This window comes from Typopeltis vanoorti, chromosome 13, assembly GCF_054136105.1.
Source record: "Typopeltis vanoorti isolate ZY-2024b chromosome 13, IOZ_Tvanoo_1.0, whole genome shotgun sequence".
Lineage (NCBI taxonomy): Eukaryota > Metazoa > Arthropoda > Arachnida > Uropygi > Thelyphonidae > Typopeltis > Typopeltis vanoorti.
Window position 1 is genome coordinate 11,621,872 of NC_143561.1, and position 26,441 is coordinate 11,648,312.

General features: G+C 34.4%; 1 protein-coding gene across 4 annotated transcripts in view; it reads left to right on the forward strand.

The window, feature by feature from the left end:
• LOC150099935 (murinoglobulin-1-like) overlaps positions 1–26,441 on the forward strand; it is a 139,700-nt gene that overhangs the window by 66,461 nt on the left and 46,798 nt on the right. For all 4 annotated transcript variants that reach the window (XM_090402815.1, XM_090402816.1, XM_090402817.1 and 1 more), the window contains 7 exons: positions 235–525; positions 9,157–9,306; positions 10,249–10,327; positions 19,894–19,949; positions 20,266–20,338; positions 22,786–22,906; positions 24,653–24,881. In XM_090402815.1, the coding sequence (XP_090258941.1) occupies positions 235–525; positions 9,157–9,306; positions 10,249–10,327; positions 19,894–19,949; positions 20,266–20,338; positions 22,786–22,906; positions 24,653–24,881 (999 nt within the window). The remainder of the gene's footprint in view (positions 1–234; positions 526–9,156; positions 9,307–10,248; positions 10,328–19,893; positions 19,950–20,265; positions 20,339–22,785; positions 22,907–24,652; positions 24,882–26,441) is intronic.

Consider the following 26,441-nt stretch of genomic DNA (forward strand, 5'->3'; position numbering starts at 1 on the left):
CTTCCCATATGCTGTTTAAAGGTTGTTTATGTTCAAGGTAATATTGATTAGACGGTACGCGGACTAAAACAAATAAAATGATGCTAACTGCTCATCAACATATGGACCTTTGTGCAGTTTATTTAGAACTAACGTATACGGGCGAATATGATGAAACTGGCATTGTGGTTAATGTGAATTTTATGGTTTCATGCCACTTATATCTGTAATAACATTTGTTAATCTCCTGTATAGGTTTTTGTTAGGGGATCCGTTGTGCTTCAAGGACAACAGGAATTCCAGTTTGAGGAGAAAGACGATGTAACCACATACACAGATTACACCTTCATCAACAATAATACTTACAAGTTTAACGATGAAGAATCATCTAATAATTCCAGAATTGGTCGGCAGGTGCTTCCTATTTCAGTCACTGCAGAGATGGCACCCTCTTTCCAACTTCTCGTTTACTGCATAACGGAATGCGGATCGGTGATATCAGATAGTAAAGAAATAAAAGTGAGGAATTGCCCACAGAAGAACAAGGTAATCTCTATAAATATTTCCCAGGATAATTATTTCCAGGAAAAAAAGCTATTGTTTTCTAACCATAATTTTCTGAGTCGAACAAAATCATATCTCTTTGTTTAAGTGTCCATTGTCATATTTTCTACTGAAAGTCTGCCACGCAGTTCCGTATAATCGAACATGCAGTTTTTCCTAGCTAATCATTTTGTATCACATTATTATTATTATTATTATTATTATTATTATTATTATTATTATTATTATTATTATTATTATTGTTGTTGTTGTTGTTGTTTTTATAATCATCAGCATCAGACCTCAATGGAGTCAAATGACATATCGCAGGAGGTTCACACACACACACACACACACACACACACACACACACACACACACACACACACACACGTGTATGCATGCTTAAATTCTTAACCGTGTCTGTATTCACACCACTCTGTGGCAATGCATTCGAATCACCCACCACTCCCCATGCAAAAAATCTGAACCTCACCCGCTCTCTCATACTAGCCTTATACAGCATCCGTTAATGACCTCTTGTTTTCTCTTTATTTTTCACCATTCTATGTAAAACATGATCCACAATAATCTGGTAACAACCCATTAACAACTTATATTTCTCAATCATATCCCTTTCTTCTACTATCCTGCACTGCAGGATCATCCATATGTGGCTTAATTTAAGCCTTATATAGTGGAACCATAACAATATTATTTAAATTAAGGGGATATGGAATCCCACATTATTTCAAAGAATAACAATCTTACTTTTTACGTCAGTTTTCCCCATCACTGCCATTATTCGTTTTGATCTCTTAAGGATTCTTGCAATCTGTCTATGAAAATTTATGTCCTTATCCAACACGGACGTAAAATCGCTCCCAGATGCCTCATTTCCACCACGTTTTCAGAGATACAGCCAATTGTATACTCTAAATCCCGTCTTTGCTTTCTAAACGTTAAACTTTACAACAGCGTTTCCCTAACTTTTGCTACGACAGAATACTTCAAAATTCCTGAAAGTTTAACGGAACACCTTGGTTGTTTTGTAGGGTAGGTAAATATAAATAATAAATAAAATAAATGAGTAAATATGAGCGTTAAGAAAAAACAACCATTCATTCTCAAATGATAATTATTTTAAACAAAACACATAAAAATAGTAAAATAAACTATCGTATATACACGTATATTGTAAATTAAGTTCTTAATGACTTCGATGTTTCGATGTTTGAATTACAAATTCTTTTGATATCAAGCACAATATCAAAAGAATTTGTAATTATCATTTGAGAAGGAATGGTTGTTTTTTTCTTAACGATCAGATTTACTCATTTATTTTATTTGTTTTATTGAGAAAGTTGAATTCTCATATTTAATAATAACATATAATCAAATATTCTCGTATTTGATTATATGTTAATTGCTTTGATTTAGTTGCAACATGTTATGAAAATCCTGCCTCGCATAAATATTTCGTTGTAAAAGGAAGTAAAACAAGAAGAGCTAATTTAGACACGCTGGAATACTGTAATTAAGTCAATTAGATTTTCATAATCACTTGTTCTAAATCCATTTACAATGCTGGCTTCGCTGTCATTGTAAAGGGATTTAGAACCCAGGAATTGTCCTCACTGGATTTTGGAAAATATTGCAAAACGGTTGATTGTAAGCTATGTAAGTTTTCTAAAATTATGTTGGAAACTTCTTCATTTTATTTATTTATTTCAGTCGAAAATTCATGCAAGATGGAAAAATCAAAATTATTCTGTTCAACTGTAGCAATTCAAAATTGCAACTTCCTATCAAAAGATGCAATTTTATCTCTTGTATTAAAGACTGTAATGTTCTTTCCTTGTAATGATAAGTTAATTTCATTGCACTTTGTAAACATATCTACCAAATAAGCAAGGCTCATCAACCATGAAGATTTTCTTAATAATTCAACAAAATTTTGTCCTAAATTATGTGACGTGAAGAAGACCAATAACTCACTACGAAGTTCCAACGCCTGAATAATGCTTTTCCTCTGACTAGCCATCTCACTTCAGTATGTAATAAAAGTGCCTTATATGCACTACCCATTTCATCGCACAAAATTTTAAATAATCTGGAGAGAAGTGGCCGAGATTTTACATAATTGATCATTTTACGGCTTCATCCAAAATAGTTTTTATTATGTAGGTATTCTTTTTGTTACTACTGCTTGTCTATGCAAAACACAATGACTTTGGGTGGCTCTTGCAGCTTCTTGTAGGATACGTGTTATAACTCCCTTCATTTTTCCTGCCATTGCTTGAACACCATGTGTACAAATATCAATTGTAATGCCATTGATATTACATTGAAATATATGATGTATACGAAGAGTATGAGAATGCGTATTTGTCCATAATGAAAGTTGCGGGGTTGATTTACTTTTATATTATTCGACATTTCTTTTTTATAATCTTATTGTTTTTCATACTAAAGTTACCTTTAGAACACAATTATTTTTGCTTTTATTATAGCACTGATAAATATTGGAATTTGAATATTATTCAAAAATTACTGATGTATTCTTGTTTAAAGACAGGAACGTTAACGACAATACACTTCTCCGGACCAATTTCTTGTTTTGCAATATAATTAGTAATACAGTTGAATATATAACTCCTCCGGTAGTTTTTTTCTTGTAGATATTCGAATGAGTAAATCTTCAATACTTTTATCAAATATGTAACGAACAAACACTAGTAACACAGCGAGTCCTGCGACATCTGTAGGTTCATCAATTTGCAATGTATATTCAGTCCAAAGTCTAAGTCTATCAATGAGCTTTTTCTCTATGTCAGCAGAAAAATGTTTGATGCGGCGCGAAACAGTATTATTTGATAATTGTATAGTATTTTTAGCAACCTGCTCGTTTAACATGCATGATACAATAACTTTCACAGAAGGCTTAATGATCATCTCACCAATTGTATGACCTTTACCAATAAGTCACGCGAAAAGATGCCTCTGTTGCATTTTCAGTTATAGCAATTGTAACCATTTGAAGTTTAGATTTTTCTAGCGAGTCACATCGTCTCTTTAAAAAAACGCATTTCTTTTCCTTTGAGTCAGTGTGTTTCGATTCGAAGTGCCTACGAAGTTTAGTTGGAGCCAAAGAACTGTTTGTAGTATTTTATTACATAAAACACACATTGCATTAGGATCATCTATATTGAAAATACACATAAATCTATAATTTAAATAACTTTCATCGTACTTAGTTTTGGTCTGTTCTTAGATGACTCTTGCTCTTTAATATTAGCTTTTAAAGAAACCACAGTTTTTAATTCCATATCTTCTCCCATCATACGAGTAGATGTGTCAGCAAAAGTACTTGCTCCTCCTTTAAAGTTCTTGTCGGTAAAGTTACTGTCTTTAAAAAAGAATCCATGAGTAATTTTTGAATAATATTCAAATTCCAATATTTGTCAGAGGTATAATAAAAACAAACATAATTGTGTTTTAAAGGTAACTTTAATATTAAAAACAATAAGACTATAAAAAAGAAATGTCGAATAATATAAAAGTAAACCAACCCCGCTTCTTTCATTATGGACAAATACGCATTCTCATACTCTTCGTATCCATCATATATTTCAATGTAATATCAATGGCATTACAATTTTAATATGCACTTCGCATCCATAATAACCCTGACGCCTGTAGACGTCTTGGCCGGTAGCATGAAAACACACAAATTAAATATGAATTGTAACAATACTCTAAAAAAAGTACTAAAGCGTATCAAATAATGTAAAATCAATTGTAATAAGAATGATTTGATAAAATATTCAGTAATAAAAATTAAATAGTTCGAAATAAATCAGATTTATTAATTATAAAATTAGTTAAAAGAGTAAGAATTTGTTTTTTTTATAAGACGAGGGCCCAACAAAATTACTCGTAAATGCCTTTCCAATTTTTTTACTTTTTATATTTTATAACATAAGTATTAATAATTAATTATGGTATAATCATAAATATTATTATTACACTTACCTAATACGGACTATTGTGCGCAGGTCTTGTCTCCTAGTTTCCGTTGCGATTTTGATATATTTGAGAGAGTGCAAAGGCGAGTGTTAAAAATTATATCAGGATTGTGGAACACTGAATGAAGACAAATTGAGAATTTTTAGACTGCACACACTAGTAAACAGGAGAAAGAGGGGATGATATGATTGGGACTTACAAACTTCTGAAAGGGTCATAGAGGATTTCAATTGATGAGAGTTTTCAATTTATGGAGGGTAAGGAAAGGACGAGAGGGCATCCTTGGAAGCTGAGAATAAAGGCCGCCAAGAAGGGTGTAAGGGCTAGATTTTTCTCACAGACGGTGGTGCATGATTGGAATGTATTGCCATTGGATGTTGCGAGTGCAAGCAATCTGAATGAATTCAAAAATAAATATGATAGCTGGTTTGTGTAGTATGCGACCTCCCTCGATGAGTCTTTGACTCCCTGGAGGTCTCTCTTATTAATAAATAATAATAATAATAATAATAATAATAATAATAATAATAATAATGTATATGGTGTGGCATGTTGACAAATATAAAATTACATTTAAATTAGTTATCAGTCACTGGGCCAATCAAATCTTGTAGTTTCCTGAGGCCAACATCATTAAATTAATTTGTGCTGATTTTCATTGACATGTCCAATTCTGATCACTCAAGGTTTATAATATTATTACAAGTACCGACGAGTAAATGCAGACTTATTCATCTGTGTGCTGGTAGTTTCCCCCCCAATCCTTTGTACATACTGGAGTTCTTTGTAAGCTTGAGGTGGATGAATCGCTATTTGTCCCGTCATATACACCTTCCATAAGAGATTTCTTAACACCAAAATTAAACAAAGTGCCTTGTCTCGTATTCATATTAGAATTTAAATCTGTAGGCCTATTACTTTAAAAAAATCATGGATTCCGGTTTCAGAACAACTACTTACACACTGCAACACGAACTTTCAAAAAAATATTCAGTATTAACAGATTTCGGAACCGGATACTACCTTGACCTTGATCTTCAATTTCACTAGGAAAATATTCTTTATACTTCCTGGCTGATTGGTCACTAACATTTGAAACACAGATGTCATTTCGTTCAGTTTTGAAACATAGGATACGCCTCCCATTGTTGTAATCGGCTTGCAGGCAATTTTTATGACCAGTCATAAACAGCGGTGTTCCCTTTTTCAAATGTTGAAAGGTTTCGATGTATGAAAAGTAACGCCTATTCATGAATACTTCCACGTTTAAAAATACACGGCTTGGTCACTAACCTTTGCTACACAAGTTTTTAGGCATTCTGGATCTGAACTTTTCGACATATTCACGAATATTATTCTCCTCAGAATATTTCCACTATAAAATATTTATTCATGAAAAATGATTAAAAAACTAAAATGACAGAAACCAGGAGAACGACTGGCCACCCAGTATAATTGATGGCATTCAAAACGATTCTAGGCTCATATTAATATTAATTTTGATAATTTTTCAGGAAACACTTATTCACTTTCCGCGGAACACAATTTGGGAAACCTTGCTTTGCAACATTGAACTGGCAATCTAATCATTTGCAATTTAGCAGCGCACCCAAATCCTCTTGCAACCAAAGCATCCGATTCATGTTTCGTTCTTCTCTTTCCCAACCTTGCATCATCTGCAAAGAAATGAATATCACCATTCAGACCCATACTATATATATATCATTAATTATATATCAACCACTAATATAAAGTTACACAACCGGTTCCAAAATAGGCCACTAGTAACTTTCCTCTTCTGCAATATCGCTCCTCCATACACAACTTACTGATACCTATCAGATAGCCAATCCCTCATCCAAGGTACTGACGTGCTATCCAAGTCCATGATTTCCAGTTTAATCACTGCTTATCATATGAAATCTATCAAAGGGCTTTGCAAAATCTAAATGTACCACTGAAAATGCACCATATTTACTCAATACATTACCGCCTTGTTGCACTGGTGTCCTAAACCTATGGACGAACACTGTTTCTGAGGATTACAACCTCAAATTCAGAAGAACGAGTTTGTGAAAATTTGTGTAACTGAAGATTTCAAGTAGAAAGCATGTACAGATTTAAATTTTTGAATCGTGCATAGAGAGGTCACACTGTAACACTGAACAGGATAAAAGTCAGAAGGGGATTATGTTTAAAGGAAGCTCTTTTCTCGAAGGAATAAAGTTGTAAACTTCCATTTGTAATGACTCAAAGACATCAGTTAGATGATTTTGGGGAGAAGAATTATTCGAAATATTGAAGAAGATGGCAGCGGAATTACTGATATCACCAGAGAGTTTGGAATCTTACACAGCGTTGTATTTAGGCTCTGGACAGCTGATTAAACCAAAGGAATATGTTCCAGACGCCTGCTAAGAGACCTCCGAGCTCTACCACGGAGCATGAAGACGGAACTTCGGTTATAAGAGCAAAACGTAATGGACACGCTAGGGCAGGTTAGATTGTAATTCGGTTCCATTCAAGCATATGTATATCTCGACGAACTGTGGCAAGACGTCTAAGACAAGCAGTCCTATAGTCTGCGTCCTTTCATTCATTCATCGAATAGTACGTTTTTAGTGGTATTGTATCCATAAAAAATGGATAAATCATCAATTAGCTAATGAACTCTTTACAGATCAGAGTCGTTAGAATCTGTCCGGTAGAATCCGCTAGAATCTTGATCTGCCATAAACGTGTTACTGCTTATTATCGCAAGGATGTTCTCCAAAGAGATAGATTCGGTGCTGCTGAAGTCAAGGTGTGAGGAGGCATTATGCTTAATTGATGCACCGAGATATAAATGCTGGAAAAAGGGACTATGCCTGGTGAACGATATTGCTATGAAGTTCTTCAGCATCATGTTTCATTGTTCTATGGTGGTGTAGGAGAAGAATTCATTTTTATGGATTATAATTCCACATCACATTGTACACGAGCACTAAAGATACTTGTGGAGACTGGGGATATTAATCGAAATCGAGTGGCCACCAAGCTTCCCAGATCTCAACCCCATAGACCACGTTTCGGTCTCAATACGGAGACGCACTGCTTAAATAAAATTGTTTTATACTTAGGCACGATGCATCTAGATATTCACCAGCTAATCAACAGTAGTTTGTTTACTGCTTTTAAATGTATGTAACGATGTATTTTGTACAGAAAATATAAATTTATGAAGAAACAAAACCAATTCCAAAAAAGAAAAAAAAAAAATTTAGAACATATGATTGCACAAGTGACGTGTTTCCCATTCCTCAGTGTCAAAGAAAACATACTTTCTTTACTGACTTTTCAGTCAGTATGAAGTAATAGCAATCAAGTGTTAAGTTTATTTTCTAATTTCATCTGAATTACAAGAGACCTTGGTACAAATGTTGACTTGCTATTTGTTTTCTGTTCGAATTACATTTCGAATATAGAATCTTAATCTATGGCCATTAACGAAGGAATTTACGGTATATTTCCCATTAAAATATAATACACTGGAAAGAATTAAAATCGTCTAATGTGACCTAAAATATAGGTTTCCTTTATTCATGCAGTTTTAACTCATTGGGTTTACCATGATCGAAAATGTTTTGTTTTTCAAGTGGATATATGAAGTATATATGTCAAAAATGATAGGGAAACAAAAGTATGTTGACAAATACTCATCTTTTATAATACAACGATGAACCACAGGGTTCATTGATATGAAATGAAGTGCAATCCACGTCAGTAATATCGTTTCCTGGTAAAAGAGTGTGCTTTAATCACTTGTACTTAAAGCATCCTAGAACTGTTCGTTGATCGAGTAAAAGAAACGAAGTATCAGCATTCTTGGGTTGAAGAATTTTTTTTTTCTCAGTGCTTGCACACGTCGTATTCTAACTTGAATGGGCAGACTGAAAATTAGTTTAATTGGTTACTCTATGACATTGCTTCTAGTACACATGTAGATAAGAAGCAGTCTAGGAGAGTAACCAATTAAACAAATGTTCAGACTGTCCAATCAATTTGGAATTCGACGTGTGCAAGCACTGAGAAAAAAAATGAATTCTTCAACCCAAGAAGGCTGATACATCGTTTCTCTTACTCGATCAACGAAGAGTTCTATGATGCTTTAAGGACAAGTGATTAAGGCACACTCTTTTACCAGGAAACGATGTTACAGTTACTCAATGCACTTTATCGACCTGCACTTCTTTTCGTATCAATTAACCGTAAGGTTCATCTTTGTATTATAAAAGGTGAGTATGTGACAACATGTTTTCTGTTTCCCTATCATTGTTGACATATATACTTCATACATTCACTTTAAAAACAAAACTTTTTCGATTATCGTAAATCAGTGAGTTAAAATTGCATGAATAAAGGAACGCTGTATTTTTAAGTCACATTAAACGATTTCAATTATTTCCATTGTATTATATTTTAATGGGAAATATACCGTAGGATTGTTAAACACAGCGATTTATCAGTTTGTTGTTTTAACTTCTTCTGTTTATATCTTCAGTGTTGGATCCATCCTTATTATATAAGCCAAGTGAGAACATTAATTCTTCCTTCATTCTTTCTCAGATAACCGTTAACTTCGATATAGATCAGAAACTTCCAGGATCGTCCATTTCCCTTTCTCTGACAGCTCCAGCGAATTCGGTCTGTGGATTGGTAGTTACCAAAAATGAAGCGACTAGATTTCGTTCAAAGAACAGACTCTCATTCGCAGAGGTAAGCTGCATATTCAGTTTATATTCAATTATTTCTTTCTTATTATAGTGAGAGAAATACTCCTGACTGAAAATATGAGAACATCACCCTGATTAATGCTCATGATAAAGATTGTAGTTCCTAGTTAGATTAGGAAATTTATTGGGAATTATTAACTCATCTAAGTCATATCTTTAGCAAAGAGCTAAAGATATGGCTGCAGCTATGCTGTACCAGTCTGTTCTATATTTATCACCTTAAAAAAAGCGAACCTCCTGATGAGATACAGCAATCTCAGGCACTTTTCCATTTTTCAGTGAATATGGAAATTGCTTTCTTTCTAGATTAACACCTTTTCGTATGTTCCATATTCATTATCAATTAAGTCTCGAAGCCATTTATATTGAAGACTTTGGACTGAAGAGAACAGTGGCGAACAAATATTTTGAGGATGAAGAATGAATACCGTGGTAATTCTGCGAAGGAATTCCGATACGAATTCCAGAAATGATGCGTTACAACTATTTGCATCAACCACCAACAGAAACAGCAGTAACATTCCTCAATTTCTTCAGTGATTGAGTTTCTCACTTCGGGATACATACTTCAGCAATTAAATAGTCACTGATCATCTTACAACGTCCGCGTGTCCGACTGTAATGGTGTCACCTTCTGTTCCCAGAAAATTTGAGTGATTAGCTGTTTGCCAAAACAATATCTAAATAAATACATACGAGTGGAATAAATGTAAGAAACTTGATTTTTGTTTACCCAATTTGCAGTTTCAAAGCAAACACACACAAAAATAAGTAGAAACAGCCAATCCTAATAAAAATCACGAAACAGTCGATTTTTAATTGGTGATCAGTTTTATGCATGAGGAAACTCCTCATGCATAAAATATCTTTTAAGATTATTTTGGTTTAAATTAATTTGGTCATTCCGGTTTTTGGTTTTCTTCAGATCTTTGAATCGATTGTGAAGAAAAGGGAAATATATATTCCGCCTCAAAAGAAATGTGAAATCCGATTTTACAGTGAAAGTGAGTAGAATTCAAAATAAATAAGAAAAAAATTATTTTTGTACTTATTTGTACATATTATTAAAATTATTTGTGCGTATTAAAATGTGTGCAAAATTTTCAAATATAAAATTTAAAAATATAAACTATTATTGTTCCATCAGAAATGCATATAAGTAAATTCCCGAGGGAGTAATAATGTTTCCATATTTAAATCTATGGTTCACCATAGTTTGAAATAAAGAAAAGAAAAGGTTCAGTTCATTGAAGAAATGACAGAACTAGTAAGAAAAAAAGAAAAATTCCTATCAACATTTCGGAAGTACCAGGTCTGCACATGTTTTAATATGAAAATATAATAATATAATATAATATAATAATAGGAAAAATTTCACGAATATCAGCAGTATGCAAAAGGTGCGTAAACAAAAAGGCATTAGGAAGAATATAAAGGATAAAATCACGAATTTGTCAAAATGTTGTGGACACTACAGGTAAACATAGAAATGGAAGAAATAAACTCTAATTACAAAACGAGATTAGAATTGACAGAACAGTGCTAGAAAATGTTCAAGGAATTACAAATAGGAGCAAATATATGAGATTGTAAAAGCTATTGGAAACTTGATTTGTGAAAATGCAAATGGAGTCGAGTATACCAGAGTGCTGCAATATTGAGATATGAAAGTCTTTTACAGGGGATAAACTTCACATACATACCAGAAGGTTTGATCACAATGTCGAATTAGATGATTTTTAAAACATCCACAGTACTAATTTATATAAGTGAAATAAAACTGCATAAGACAGTAAATTTTTCATGTGGAGTGTTCCAAGTAAAATTTTGAAAGTACACGAAGGAGACGAGGCTATGAGATATACGGAACAGAAACGTGTGGGGAAAAAATCTTGGATTAGGCGAAATAGGAGTTCAGAGAATTAGATAAAAAGACAAATATTAAAATATCACGGGAGTATCTGAATTTTCATTTCACAGATCTGTAACGGAGAAATGGGAAAATTATCTCAGCACGATATTCAATTCACTGCAACTGTGCGAAAAAATGACATTATGCAAATTAATAGATCGCAATATATCGAGGGCGCATACGTTTCATGCACCATTGTTTATAGGGTTACTGTACAATTTGTCTTCTCTGATCCGTAACTATATGGATCATGTTACGAATGAAACCGGAAGTATACACCTAAAACTAACCCGTGTACCTAAAATTAAATTCATATATATGTATTTATTTTTCTCAAGATTTTTATTCCTATCTGAAGATATAGCGATACTTCAAACTGTTTTTATGACCCTCTAAGGGCATGAGGGGGGGGGTGGCAGCTGACGTCTGTTGGATGACGTGTTCGGGAAGAGAAACGGGGAGAAAAAGAGCGAGACGTGTTCGTTTCCCAATAGTATGTACTTGGTCGTTATGTGGGGAAGTATCGATGGGCGAGTAGAGCCAAGGGCGAGGGACGGGGAGGCGATGGAGCTGAGGGATTAACTTGGTATGTGTTTATTGTTCCCTGGGTGTTTCCCTATCCTGTGTGTGGAGCGGGAATGTGTTTTATGGCCTATAACCTTAGGGAGCATCCTGTCACTGGTGAGATGCATCTATTTTTATGAGAGGATGGTGTAGATTACTACATATTTAATAGTTTGTGTGCTGGCAATATAAGCTTGGTTTTCTAGTGCTGATCCTTTATGTTGTGGTTTGGATTTTGAGTGAGTGTGTTCTCCTCGTGTTTTGTATTTCTTCTGAAAATATGTCTCTTATGTGATAAATAAAATATTTCCACGCTGAAATTTTGTTCAGTTAGAATTAAATTTCCGAACCCTTTCTTTCTTTCGAGTTACTCTCAATGACCAGTCTGCGACAAGAAACTTTTTTAACATCTTAATCGTATCTTAAGGCATGCCAGTTAATCTCTCTGCGTTGTCTGCTATTGTCTGTAAAATATGCGTTCTGCTGCCTTCTTTTTCTCTTTTTTCCAGGTGAAAAACCCAGTTTTCTCAGTGAGAGAGAGAGAAAGAGAGAGAGGAGAAAGTCGATTTCTATTGTATGAGACGATCTATCTCATCTTCAACTTAATGTAACCTTATAATTTTATTTGCATCTTTAGACAGGACTCAAACCCAGGATACCGTCGATACGGACTGCGCTACTACGGAGACAGCAAATTAAAAATAGAATCAAATAATAGAAAACAAATCATTCCGGCATCGTTGGCAGCCAGTTGGTTGAATATAGTTATATGGAATAAGTGGAAACATTTTTCATCTGATAGTTGGGTTAGAAATAAGCAGTTGACCCAAAGACTAGAAACCACAGAGATGAGGGGTCAGACAAATTAGGAGAGGAAAGAAATTACATTTGTGATACAATCAAATTATATATGATCATCAGACAATACTTGGACATCTAACAAATAACAAATAATTTGTAGATACAGTGTTGATAAGAATTTAAAAATAATATCAATTTATTATTGCAGTATTACCATTTTGTTCAAAAATTGAACATATATATATATATATATATATATATATATATATATATATATATGTTAAAAATACCAAGCAATTTTAAACCTGGTTTTACTCCATTTCCCAAGTAAGCAAACAGACAAATAAGTCAAGTTTGCGCCTGCAAGTGATGCAAGTCTAGCTGATCCTACAGGTAGTGCAAGACCAATGCAACTCGTGGTAAAGGTGGCATAAGCTCTGATCACTAATCTTAATATTTACCCTTAATGCCAAAACACATCTCCAAGCAGGGGATGCATGATGTTTTGTATTAAAGGCAAGGGGCCACTACCCAGACCGGTTTCGACCTTTACTGAGGTCTCATCAGTGGCAGCTAGGCTAGAAATATCAAGATTTAGTAATGCAGAGCTTAAAGTATTTTACCAGAACAAGTTGTCATAAGGTGTTTTAACATTATTAAATAAAAATCTCTGGAGGAGATATAAATGTAGAAAGTATTTTACCTTCATCATCATCATCATCATACGTATCAAGCATTTAGGCCTAGTATGGCCTGTTCCGGCCTTAGAAGTCATCGTTGAATCGTTTAAGAGGACGTCCTGGTTTCCGTTTTCCTAATGGCTTGTACTTTAAGGCTTGTTTTGGTAATCTTTCTGTTTTCATTCTTTGAACGTATTCCATCCATCTATGTTTATATTTTTTAATTTTTTCAATTACGGGTTCTTGGTTTAATTCTTTCATAATATCTTCTTTTCTTTTGTGATCGAATAGAGTATACTTTGCAGTTTTTCTCATGAACTTCATTTCTGCTGTTGTTAATCTTTGTTTGTCTTTTTGTTTTATTGTCCAGATTTCGCTTCCATACATTAAGACCGGTAGGGCTAATGTATTGTATACTTATAGCCTGGTTTGTTTTTGAACTAGGTTTGGTTTAAATATAGAGTTAATTACTCCTGTTATTTTTAAATATTTTGCAATTTTTATGTTTATATCTTTTTCATTTTCATAAGTGATCATACATCCTAGGTAGTTAGATGAATTCACCTGTTCTAAGATCTTGTTATCTAATACTATTTTAGTTCTTGCTGGATCTTGTCCTTTAAAGGCCATAGTTTTTGATTTTTCCGTTGATAATATCATACCATAATCTTTGGATATCTCGTTTAGATTTAAAATAGCTTTCTGTAAGTTATCTTCAGAATTTGTAATTATTATTTGGTCGTCTGCAAAGAGGAGAGTGTTTTAGTTAACTGTAGGTGAAAGTTTAATTCCTTGATGAAAAGTTTTACTCCATTTTTTTATTATTTCATTTAGGTAGATATTAAAAAGAGTTGCTGAGATGGGACATCCCTGTCGGACCCCTGGGTTTATCTCTCTTGTATATGATAGCTCATGATTTAATCTTATTTGTATTTGATTATTTTCATATATACTTGTGACAGCTTTTAGGATATTATTTGGAATTTGTCTTTCTTTTAATATGTTAAATAATATGTTTCTTTTAACTTTGTCAAATGCTTTTTCAAAGTCAATAAATGCAATAGGTGTTTCTAAATTATATTCTCTTCTTTTCTCTATTATTAATTTTAGGCAGAAGGCTGGGTCTATACATGATCGTCCTTTTCTATATCCATTTTGTACCTCTAGAATAAAGTTTTCGGAATATTTCATTAGTTTGTTATTTAAGATTCTGCTGTATATTTTGTAACATGAATTTAGTATACTGATACCTCTATAGTTTTTAGGGTCATCTCTATTACCTTTCTTAAAGATAGGAATCACAATTGCTTTTTTCCCTTCTATTGGGGGGATACCAGTTGAGTAAATTTTATTTAAAATTAATAATTTTACCTTGGGTATAATAAATGTTAAAAATACCAAGCAATTTTAAACCGTGTTTTACTACATTTCCCATGTAAGCAAACAGACAAATAAGTCAAGTTTGCGCCTGCAAATGATGCAAGTCTACCTGATCCTACAGGTTGTGCAAGACCAATGCAACTCGTGGTAAAGGTGGCATAAATAAAGGTCGAAACCGGTCTGGGTAGTGGCCCCTTGTCTTTAATACAAAACATCATGCATCCCCTGCTTGGAGATGTGTTTTGGCATTAAGAGTAAATATTAAGATTAGTGATCAGAGCTTATGCCACCTTTACCATGAGTTGCATTGGTCTTGCACTACCTGTAGGTTCAGCTAGACTTGCATCACTTGCAGGCGCAAACTTGACTTATTTGTCTGTTTGCTTACTTGGGAAATGGAGTAAAACCAGGTTTAAAATTGCTTGGTATTTTTAACATTTATTATACCAAAGGTAAAATACTTTCTACATTTATATCTCCTCCAGAGATTTTTATTTAATAAGGTTAAAACACCTTATGGCAACTTCTTCTGGTAAAATACTTATAAGCTCTGTATTACTAAATCTTGGTATTGGTATTTCCTGCCTAGCTCCCACTGATGAGTCCTCAATAATCCACTCTATCTTCCTTCTCCTCTCTCACTCTCAAGCTGACTCTCAGCACAACTTTTTTAAATCTAAAGAGGCCAGTGATGAAAGGCATGAACCCCCATTCTACCTCAATAAAGGTCGAAACCGGTCTGGGTAGTGGCCCCTTGCCTTTAATACAAAACATCATGCATCCCCTGCTTGGAGATGTGTTTGGCATTAAGGGTAAATATTAAGATTAGTGATCGGAGCTTATGACACCGTTACCACGAGTTGCATTGGTCTTGCGCTACCCGTAGGATCAGCTAGACTTGCATCACTTGCAGGCGCAAACTTGACTTATCTGTCTGTTTGCTTACTTGTGAAATGGAGTAAAACCAGGTTTAAAATTGCTTGGTATTTTTTAACATTTATTATGTAGAAAGTTTTTTACCTTGGGTCTAATATATGTTAAAGATACCAAGTTATTTTAAATATAAACCTGGATTTTATTTACTTCATTTCCCAAGTGAGCAGACAAGTCAGTCAAGTTTGCGCCTGCAAGTGTTGCAAGTCTAGCTGATCCTGTACGTAGTGGAAGACAAGGCAACTCGTGGTAAAGGTGGTATAAGCTCTGATCGCTATTCTTAATATTTACCTTTAATGTAGAGCACATCACCAGGAGGAGATGTATGATGCTATGTATTAAAGACATCTCCTCCAGGAGATGTGCTTTGCATTAAAGGAAAATATTAAGAATAATGATCAGATTTATACCACCTTTACCACGATTTACCTTGCTCTTGCACTACGTACAGGATCAGCTAGACTTATATATATATATAAGTCTAGCTGATCCTGTACGATGATATATATATATATATATATATATTCCATGCACGACGATCAGGATCACCAAATGAGCGAGTTCTTGTTCGTCAGATGGGACGTTGTAGAAATGCCACTGGCCATTTTCACTTTTCTTGTTTTTCTATACTTTACTTCCTGTACAATTCGCTCTGCTTTTGCTAAGTCATTTAGTCTTATCACATCTTCCAGACCACTATGGCTGCGATTTGATGACCTGCCGGTGTGTTTGCCTTGCGATGCGACACTATCGGATCTCCCGAAAAGAGGTCCGAGAGTGTTGTAGGTCCTCACGCACCTGTTTACGGGAGGTCTGGGGTCTTGGCGCTAGTGTGTGTGTATATATATATATATATATATATATACATATTGTTCTCTTCAAATAATAATTCATATATATATATATATAAAATTGCTTGGTTATCCTAATATATATATATATATATACATATTGTTCTCTTCAAAGAATAATTCATATATCGTTATCATCAAAGAATAATTAAAGCTACAACAGCTTTTGATGAAAGGAAATTTTTCAGAAAATAAAACTCTATTCAATAACCTATCGAATACATAAATATAAGAACTTATATAAGAAACCTAAAACAAACAGCATTACTTCTGATATGTAATACTGCATTTTTTACTCGTCAATAATCACGATATATTGTGCCGTAGCGTCTTCGGGTTTCTCGTGTAAGCATAAAATTTATTAGCATTTGTTGTTTCACATCCTCAATCAAAATCGCCAATGGCTTTTCAATTTTTTCTTCTTTTATTGAAATAGATCGTGGATTACATTTATTGAACTTTCCATGTGATACACGAATGCGGAGTTCATCTCGTACAACAATTCTAACAATCGATTCATTCATTTCATAAGCACGCGCAATGTCTACGAACTTATTACATTTTCCAAGTCGTTTGATAATTTCTACTATTAGTGTGTATTTATAATCTGCCTCTTGCCATCATTGTATAAATATGTATTTATTCTCATCACTTTTAAATACGTTTCTCAGTCATATTTATGGTTTACATTTTGTTGACAATAAGCATCTTCTATGATTCATTAATGAGACAATTTGCATAAGATAGAAAAAACAAAATGGTGATTTCATCATCTTTATTTATCAACATCCCAATAGAAGAAGAAGTTATTAGTATCCTATACAATGTCTTTCCTGAAGATACGGCTCACCTTTTTCGTCACTGCCTTAAATCTAATTATTACCCACCTTTACAATGAGTTGCCCTACTGTTGTACCATCTTTAGACTTGAACTTTGTTTCAGGCGAAAATTTAGTTGTTGCATACTTGGGATTAGGAGTTAAAATAACCAAGTTTATAAAATTACTTGGTTATCCTAATATACAATATCCCCAAGTTAAAAAATTTATTACATATATATATATATATATATATAGACATATATATAAATGCAATGAAGTACGGAAAGCAGCAAGATCTGATAAAGCTAAATAGTTGGAGGACCAGTGCAAAGACATTGAACAACACCATTGGGCACTCATGCACCATTTGTAAAGGTGAGCTGCACATCTGTCATAATAAGAATAACTTTGTATGGTGATACAGGCCATGAGTCCCCTTTTTACTCGGATGTACAGCACCACCTCAATCTCCCAAATTTTCTCTGCTCTCGGAAACGGCATAAATGACAAATCAGACCTATGGCTTGGTCACTATTCCTTACTGTAATCCATGTGTTCACGGGGTCCAGTTTGCCTGCTTTGCCGGATGAAAAACCTCAGATAAATTGGCGGTTAAAAACCTGCTGCCGAAGACCGGCTAACTTGGCTATGGCTGAGGAAGATCCTTAAGCTTCTCACGTCGACGACGGGAATCGAACCTAGGACACTCCTTCCCCAAGCATATGGTTGAGAAGCGCAAAGCCACTAAGCTAATGGCGCCGATATGTGCCATAATTGGTGCGAATTCTGTTAAGGGTAGACCAAATTTTCTGTCATATGTGAAAACTCTATGGCATCTGCCATGCTTCCTCTAATTCATGGAAATCCCCTGAAATGTTAAGGCAGGACTCTTTCCACTTCTCTTTCATGTTAAAATTTGTCTCGGAAGATTTTTCGCTGTTAGGATTGGAAGGTACCTTGACTTTAGCCTATTTATTCCTAGGAGCAGGATATCTTCGTGGATCGGTATATCTTGGATTTTCATGAGTTTTTTGTATTCAAGTAGAAGAATGTTGGATTTGACGAGGTGTGATTCATATTAGAATTGGGAGCCAGTTCGTTGGGGTTGATTTCACAGTTCCAGAAATGAGACACATAATGGTGTTAAGCTGAGCATTGATCAGGTACACATGAGTGATGTTCAACCATACAGGAGAGAGCAATATTTAGCTGCACACTAACCGAGACCAAAAACAGTGTAGCGAAGCGTTGTTGGTTGAGGCATCCTCGGTTGTCTGTAGAGTTTTTGTAGTTTTCATTTGGAAGCTGTGTTAATGATATATGGTTTAAGGGACAGAGTTCTGTCCAGACTGTCGCCCGGAAATATCTTGTATAATAGCAGTTTGTGATTGAAATGGATCATCAGTTGTTTGTTATCCTGATTATTGTTCGAATAGAAACAAAAAACGTCTGTATTGCCAGGGTTTGGGCGTAATCTCCATTTGCAGAAGTTTCCAGGACTGCAAGTTTCTCCAGTTTCTAGGACTGCAAGGTCATGTTCCATTGTAGCAAAGTTAGTGTGTCTGGTGGCTAAAGCAATGTCATCAGCGTAACAAACTTCTTAGGTCGTAGTAGGCAAGTCTTTAATGTATAAGTTAAAAAGGAGAGGCAGCTAGGAATGACATTTGTGATAATACATTATTCTGTGTTCTTAGTTTACTTTAGTTCTCGCATAGTCACTTGGAACAGACGATTGTATATCATGTTTTTAATTATGTTAACAATTGTTCTGCATGGGACCGCATGTAGTAAATTGCCTCCTTGCCTCCAGACTGTATCATAAGCTGCATTAAGGTCTACATCAGATACAACTGATTTCAGGCGTCTTTGGTAGCCTGCCTCCATATGTGTGGTGAGTGACAAAATCTGATCACAGCAGCTTCGTTTATTTCTGAATTCATCTTGTTCCACTGGGCCTGTTAGATTATTTCAGGGGAAATTCTATTGTGGATGAGCCTTTCTAGGAGCTTATAACAGGCCCAAAACGGGCAGTTGTTCGGTAATTTTCAGAAACAAACCAACCGACCAACCCAAAACGGGGAGTTGGTGGGTTGGTTTGTTGTTATTTCACTCCCCGGTTTTAAGATACCGATAATTTGTTTTCATCAACTGTATCGGAAGTCTACCAGTCTGGAGGATGTCAGAGGGAAAAAACCAACCAATATACAGTATGTTCTGACTTCAGCAGGAAATTGGGATGAATGTCATCGAGACTTGAAGTCTAATAAACAATGCTAATATCTTAAAACGTGAAAGGCCCCGAATAAAGAGTGTCTGATGGCCTACTATTTTTGACATATTGTGTTTGTTCTTGACAGTACATCTTGATATATTAACTATATGTGATGTGTATTGGTTAGGAGAAATAACTGATTATTCCCAAATAACTGTCAACGATTGTAAGAAAATTATTCTTGAAATTTTAATATAAAATGACAGTTATTTGATTTTTTTAAAAATATTACATTAGTGTCTCAGGTAGAGAAAGCCAATCTGAAAGTTGAATGGCAAATATCCTAGCACACACGCACATAGAAAAACAATTTTGTGTTCTCTCAATCATCAATTTAATGTTATTTTTATTTACAGATCTTGTAGGGTACCCGGGGAATGTAAGAAAGTATGGTGCCGATGCTGATTTCCTGGTAAGCATGCATTTTGTATTAATATGTGATAGAATTTCCATTTCTCTGGCTGTAGAGTTTACACATTTTAATCACTCCTGCAATTTGTAAATAAGTTCCTTCAATATTAATCTTTTAAATATGAATATCATCAGTATTCCCTTTAAACTCAGTGATTATCCGCTTGATTAGCAGGCACATTTTCCTTTAAAACCAAGTGAAATACAGTGCACTCGTTAGAGAACATAATTAAATTTACACATGTGATAGCTGTTTGTACATCAATGGAAATTGTCGGCTTATTAATACTAATTTTCGTTTTTTTAATTTTCTGCAGAAATGTGGTCAGAAGAAGCTGAGCAGTTTCTTAATGCGTGGATGGGGATGCAGCAGAGTGGATTATTTATCAGGTAAAGATTAAGGCTTAATAGGTCTAAAATATAAGATGATTATTATATTTTACTTATTATAGTTTATAGTTTTAACTTATTATAGTTTTCTTCTTTCAAACAAATGCAGGAAAATTCCGCTGTAGTAGTAAGAATCTGATATTGCTGTCATAAAATATCACTGCAATTTATTGTAGCAATTAAAAAAAGAAAGCATCATATGTTGCCGATTATGTAAGACGTCGCATACGTTCCAGAACCCTAGCACATTCATTTATAGATACATTTGTCGAGTTTATCCAGAAAGACACCAAAAACATACTGTACATTTTCAACTATGACACAAACTGGAATCACATAAAGATAACAATATTACGTACGTCTTCCTGGTCAGTTCCCACTAGTGCTATGAAATCATTCAATTCGCATATGTTTGATTATTTGGGCTGAAGATTCATGAAAGTTAATCTCCAAATATTATTTTGAATAGAAGCAGCTGCTCGGTTAAAATTATATATATATATTTTTTTCTATTTTAGTTTTGTTACACAAGGAGTCGTGAAGGCTTAATCGAACGAGATAATAAATAATTTCTTTTTGTTCAGTAATGAAATTACTTTTACAAACTTCCGTGGCATGCTCATGCAGTCTATACTTTCCATTTTGTCGGCTTTTCCTGTTCTATATTTCAGTTTCACAAAAACCTTCTTCACTGTTTTACAGAAGCTAAAATATGCACTAATCTATGAGAAATTCCGATGAGATCACTCGGATCTCGATATTATTTCAAAAGAATCACAGTTTGCTGAACTCACCTTAACTACACAACTGTTGCTTCGCGTGTTGAGCAATTTTCCTGGTGTGGTTATTTATCTTACAATTACATCTTTTTTGTTCAAGTATATACAGCAGCAGATGTTTTAGACATTTTAACCCATTTTTGGTGTTTAACGTTTTCTTTTCCTGTAATTAGGAGTTCATTCTAGGATAATACATGTAGAAATAATTTTGGGACACAATGCCATTGTGCCAGATAGTAACGACGCTCTTAATCCGCTTAATCTGCCATGCGCTGTGTATGATGCCAGATTGATAGAGGACACTGAATGTGCAATTTACATTTTAATATGGTGTAAACCATGGGGCATTTCACATATTACAATTTAAATTCGTTCCAACGGCTTTAGGAAAAGCGGAATTAATGAAAGTCTAGTAATTATATCCAAGGAGATTACCGATGCAGAACAACAACCGACACCAGCTATGCTCATAAAGGACTTTCTTGTTTAATGATTATATCATATAATAATTGATAAAAGGTTCAAGAGAAACCGAAATTAAACTTTCAGGATCATGGTTCCTTTCCCATGTTCATGGTTCTGTTCCATTCCCTACGAAGAAATTTTTTTCACTCCCATTCTTGGCATATTACTCATGCTAGATTGTAAAGTGGACTGCAAGTCTGCATTCCTTCTCAGTCAGGAAATAACACCTTTCATTCCAGAATTTGAAGGAATGTGTCAACAGTTTTGTTCCATGTGGTTCCATGGATCTTTCGGGTAGTGTATCTGATAAAGTGTATTGTAAGACGTAACTCTGTATTCACTTTGTGTCGTGTCGCAGATCTCAACTTTCATATGAAGGACATTTCTATAAAGGCCGTTGCATGTGATATTATAATATTATAAACGGTGTTGTCATTCTTAATGCTACCTGCAGGGAGAGACGTCTAGGAGAAGAAGAAAAAAAAAAACTTATTTTTTGGGCTGTACTTTTATGCGTAGCCTTAAGTGCAGATGAAGAACAGCATCCCTAAGGTTATTATTTTGTAAGTTAGTCAGATGAGGCAGAAAGTGCTTGTGTAAGAGTTGCTTTTATTTCAGTAAAATATGTTACGAAGAGCTGTTAAGCGTTAGCTAGATTGCCATGCAACTTCAGAGACATTTCCAGCAGTAAGGATATTGCTACAACGTAGGTCAAATGCAGATCTACACTTTAGTCTAAAAGTTCGGTCTCTAGATTCGTATTCACCATGTTTATGGGACAACCAACAGTTATTCGATGTATTGAACTATGAGAGGTTCACAACCTTTCCGGGTTGTAATCAACCTCGTAAATAAGGTCATAATATGATTTGAATGGTTTAAATCTGTTCAAGTGGAACAAAATCATACACATGTTCTGAAAAAAAGAACCAAAATTAAAATCATTCATAATATTACTCTGCTGTTGTTTTGGAGAAGACTTCCAGATAAATATTAATGAAACAAAAAGTTAAACCAAGCGGACGGTCAATATTCTCGTGAGTTGTTGATAATTTCGGAAACTTTTAAGTTTTCAATGAAGAATATTCTTTTCATAAATAAGTTATAAAAACAGAGGATATTCTTATGCTCTCGCTTCAAAATTTTAAATGTCATATTCAAGACTTTTTTTGGCTTTCTATACAATCATACTTTCTTTTTCAGATGCGGATGAATACATAGCAGCGAAAAGTGAAATCGTAGAACTGAACAAGAAAAAGGCAGCTGAATTGGAAATTCACGATTTTTACACAGAAAGTATGCACTGGGATATTCATACTATCAGGTAATTTAGTAATTTAATATAATATTCAGCATTAGAAGTCAGATAAATAATAAATGAACGAACCGAGATCACAAACTATGAATTTCTCGATCAACGAGACCTAGTAAAGCACTATATATAAATCCTCTAACGCCTTTTATTCCCCAATATGGAACAGGCGAGGACGTTTAGCACTCAACAAATTTGGGGGCTCTCGTTTAATCTCATTCGGTACTCAATCAGAAACAGATGGCCCCAGACGATCACAAGTGGCATCCAGTGAAACGACAGTTGATAAAAGTGTCATCTTGTCATCGAGTACAGTGCAAATCATGCAACACATCCCACCTTTTATTACCAGAATTACGAAGACACTCCCTTTATTTGAATGCCGTAGGATCCAAAATTTGCATGGCACGTACTGCGTCCAACTACTTTTGTAAATATTTTGTCTGTGTTTGCGCATGTGCGTGCATGCGTGGAACTGAACATTGGGAAAATAACTAATGGTGTTTCTACTGAACAACACCCATAGAATTATCCTTTGAAAATACACAATACAGAATATCAATGAGAAGTTCAAAATTTGCCAAAGTCCTCTAGAGTTAGACTCAGGTATAGTCTAACGAAATCAAAATTTAATAATGATATTTATTTTTATAATTTTTTTTATTATTTTTTTATATTTTTTATATTTTAAAGTGACTCCGGGAAGTTGGAGCGGAATCTAGAACTTCCCCACAGAAACAAGAAATGGATGGCTAGGGCTATCTGCATGCACCAGGAAATGGAATGGGAATAGTCTTCTCAGAGGATGCGAAAGTTACTACCGTCAAGAGATTCTTCATCTCACTCCGGCTGGACATATTCCAAAATGTGCAGGTAGTTCATTAAGGGTATTTGTGCAGTAAGAGAGTAAGTAATGTAAGTAAGAGAATTTGTGCAGATTTGGTTGCTGGGCATGTTAAAACTAATAAGCGAAAAAAAGAAGATACGATTTTTGCAAACTGAGAATGATATAGCAGTTATTGTCTTGGCAGGAAAGAGTTGGCCTAAGAGTCATACGAGGAGTGAGAACTTGTTTCAGGTTGAGCTGACTTATGACTGTAATATAAGAACAAACAAGATTCTTTTGTGAGAATGGGAGTAAAATGGAATATAAAATTCCACAGACAGTTTAAATTTATGTATATCAGATAATACGGAATCAGTTTCTAGGGATCATATAGGTATGTAAAGTAACACCTTGTAATTAAGAAAATGAAAGTTCCGTTTATTTAGTCAAACTTTAGTAGAGGTGATAAGCGTTTTTATCACCTGGAAACTCTTGGTTTTCGTTCCGTGAACTCAGTAAAATGGACCATGGAAGCCACATTATTTAAGAAGAACAGTAATTATAGTGTCAGGATTAAGGACCATGAGATGACGATAATTTTGAGCTGCCTCTCTTCACAATATACCACGAATAATTAGTGATAATCTTGGGTCAGCTATCTTTGATTAGCTTCCAGTGGAGACTAAACCTCCCCTCAATATCCAGAATTAGAAAAGGTTAAAACAGCCTTGTCTACTCCCTACAGCGGCACAAAAAAATTTAGTGGATTTCATTTATGAGTAGCACTCGTGCTGTATATAACGAAGTTAGGTCTGAACTCTAGACGACACTACAATATCAAAATGATTTCATTTATTTTTTTGTAGCAAATAAATAAGAATAGTCTAACGAAATCAAAATTTAATAATTACATTTATTTTTATATTTTAAAGTGACTCCGGGAAGTTGGAGCTGAATCTAGAACTTCCCCACACCAACACGGAATGGATGGCTAGGGCTGTGTGCATGCACCAGGAAATGGGAATATTCTTCTCAGAGGAAGCGAAGGTTTCTACCGTCACGAGATTCTTTGTCTCACTCCTGCTGCCGTATTCAGTGATCCGGGGAGAGAAAGTTCGCATTACAGTTACTGCCTTCAGCTACCTCTCTAGATGCTTGCCAGTGAGTTTCAATAAAGAGAAAGCTAATTTTATTACTAATATTTAAGAAATACTATTAATACATTTCACAATATCTAGTAAATATTAATAAGCCATCAACTAACGCACTTTAATCCCTTTTAAGGTATAGGTTAAATCGTTTTATTACTATCGAACATTTTGGAGATTGATTGGGCAGTTTAACTCCACCAGTAGCCAATGAGATAAAACTGACCCAAGACTATCACTAATTATGAAAGACATCCGATGAAGAGATGCCTGACAAGTGTCACCATCTCGTGTTCCGTAACCCTAACAGAATATGTTATTGTCTGGAATAGTGTGGAAATTTACGGTCGAATTTCTGGAATTTACAGGACAGAAACCCTAATGGATCTTGGAGATAAATCCCTTTTACCTGTTCTATAGATCGGCGAACTTGTTAACCCATACAATAAAGGTTTAGAAAAGTTACTCTAGTCGAGGAATAGATTAAACTTTAATTCATTCTTCAGGTGGCTTAGCCCAGAGGATGCAAATGCCACTTGGACTGATCTACACAGGCCTACAAATTAATCTTAATTTTTAATTCTTATTAATAAGCTTAATAATAATAAATATGATATAAATTATTCCAGTTCATCTTAACAGCAGTACCATAATTAAATATGTAATCATATCGTATGAATATTTTTTATATTATTAAAATATGATAAGCATATAAACTAAACAAAACGCCATATATTTGTAAAATATCTTGTTGCCATAATATGCCACCTACCGCGATATGGCTGAACGAGCCCCTTATTAAATGGTGTCATGAAGCAGGCTTCCTCTATGATACACTCTGTCGACGGTACAGCACTTACAGCTATTCGCCGATGACGAAAACATAGGCAGGATATCATCATATCAGTATTTTCGCTGATATGCAGTACTTGCAGAATGATTTGAAAATGCTGGAACTGCAGGCATATGAAAAGTCCAGATATCACAGAACACAACAAGGATTTTGGTATAAATTTCTACATCTGAAATGACAACGATAAGATACTGCCAAGAGAAACGTTCTTATAAAGCCTAGGGCTATGTTAAATGGGAATTATACAGAGCAATGCACAGTTTATATTTACATTTAAATAATCATTTAAAATTGAACTAGATAGAAGAAGAACATCACTGGACGTAAAATCAGTTGTTAGCTAATATGCCACTCTCTTCAGTGATATGCACCATGATATGAAATAAAAAATCCACAATAAACCTGATTTAAAAATTAAAGATATTCAACTTAGCTCTTTACTTTATGCAAATGATGATATATTCGAAATAAATTCAACGGGTCTTCGAGATCCCTTAACTGAACTAATGAATTGCAATACAACACTGGCAATAAAACCAAGAATAAAAAAAAACACATAAAATAGGTAGGGATATTGAAAACCACAGTCACCTTCCGAAAGAAAACTTATAAAAATAAACTATTTTACTCTCTAAGAACAATTTTAGCAACGAAAGAATCAAACACGGAAACCGATAATAGAATATCCAAGGTTCGTGGTTGAAAATCAAACGAATATAT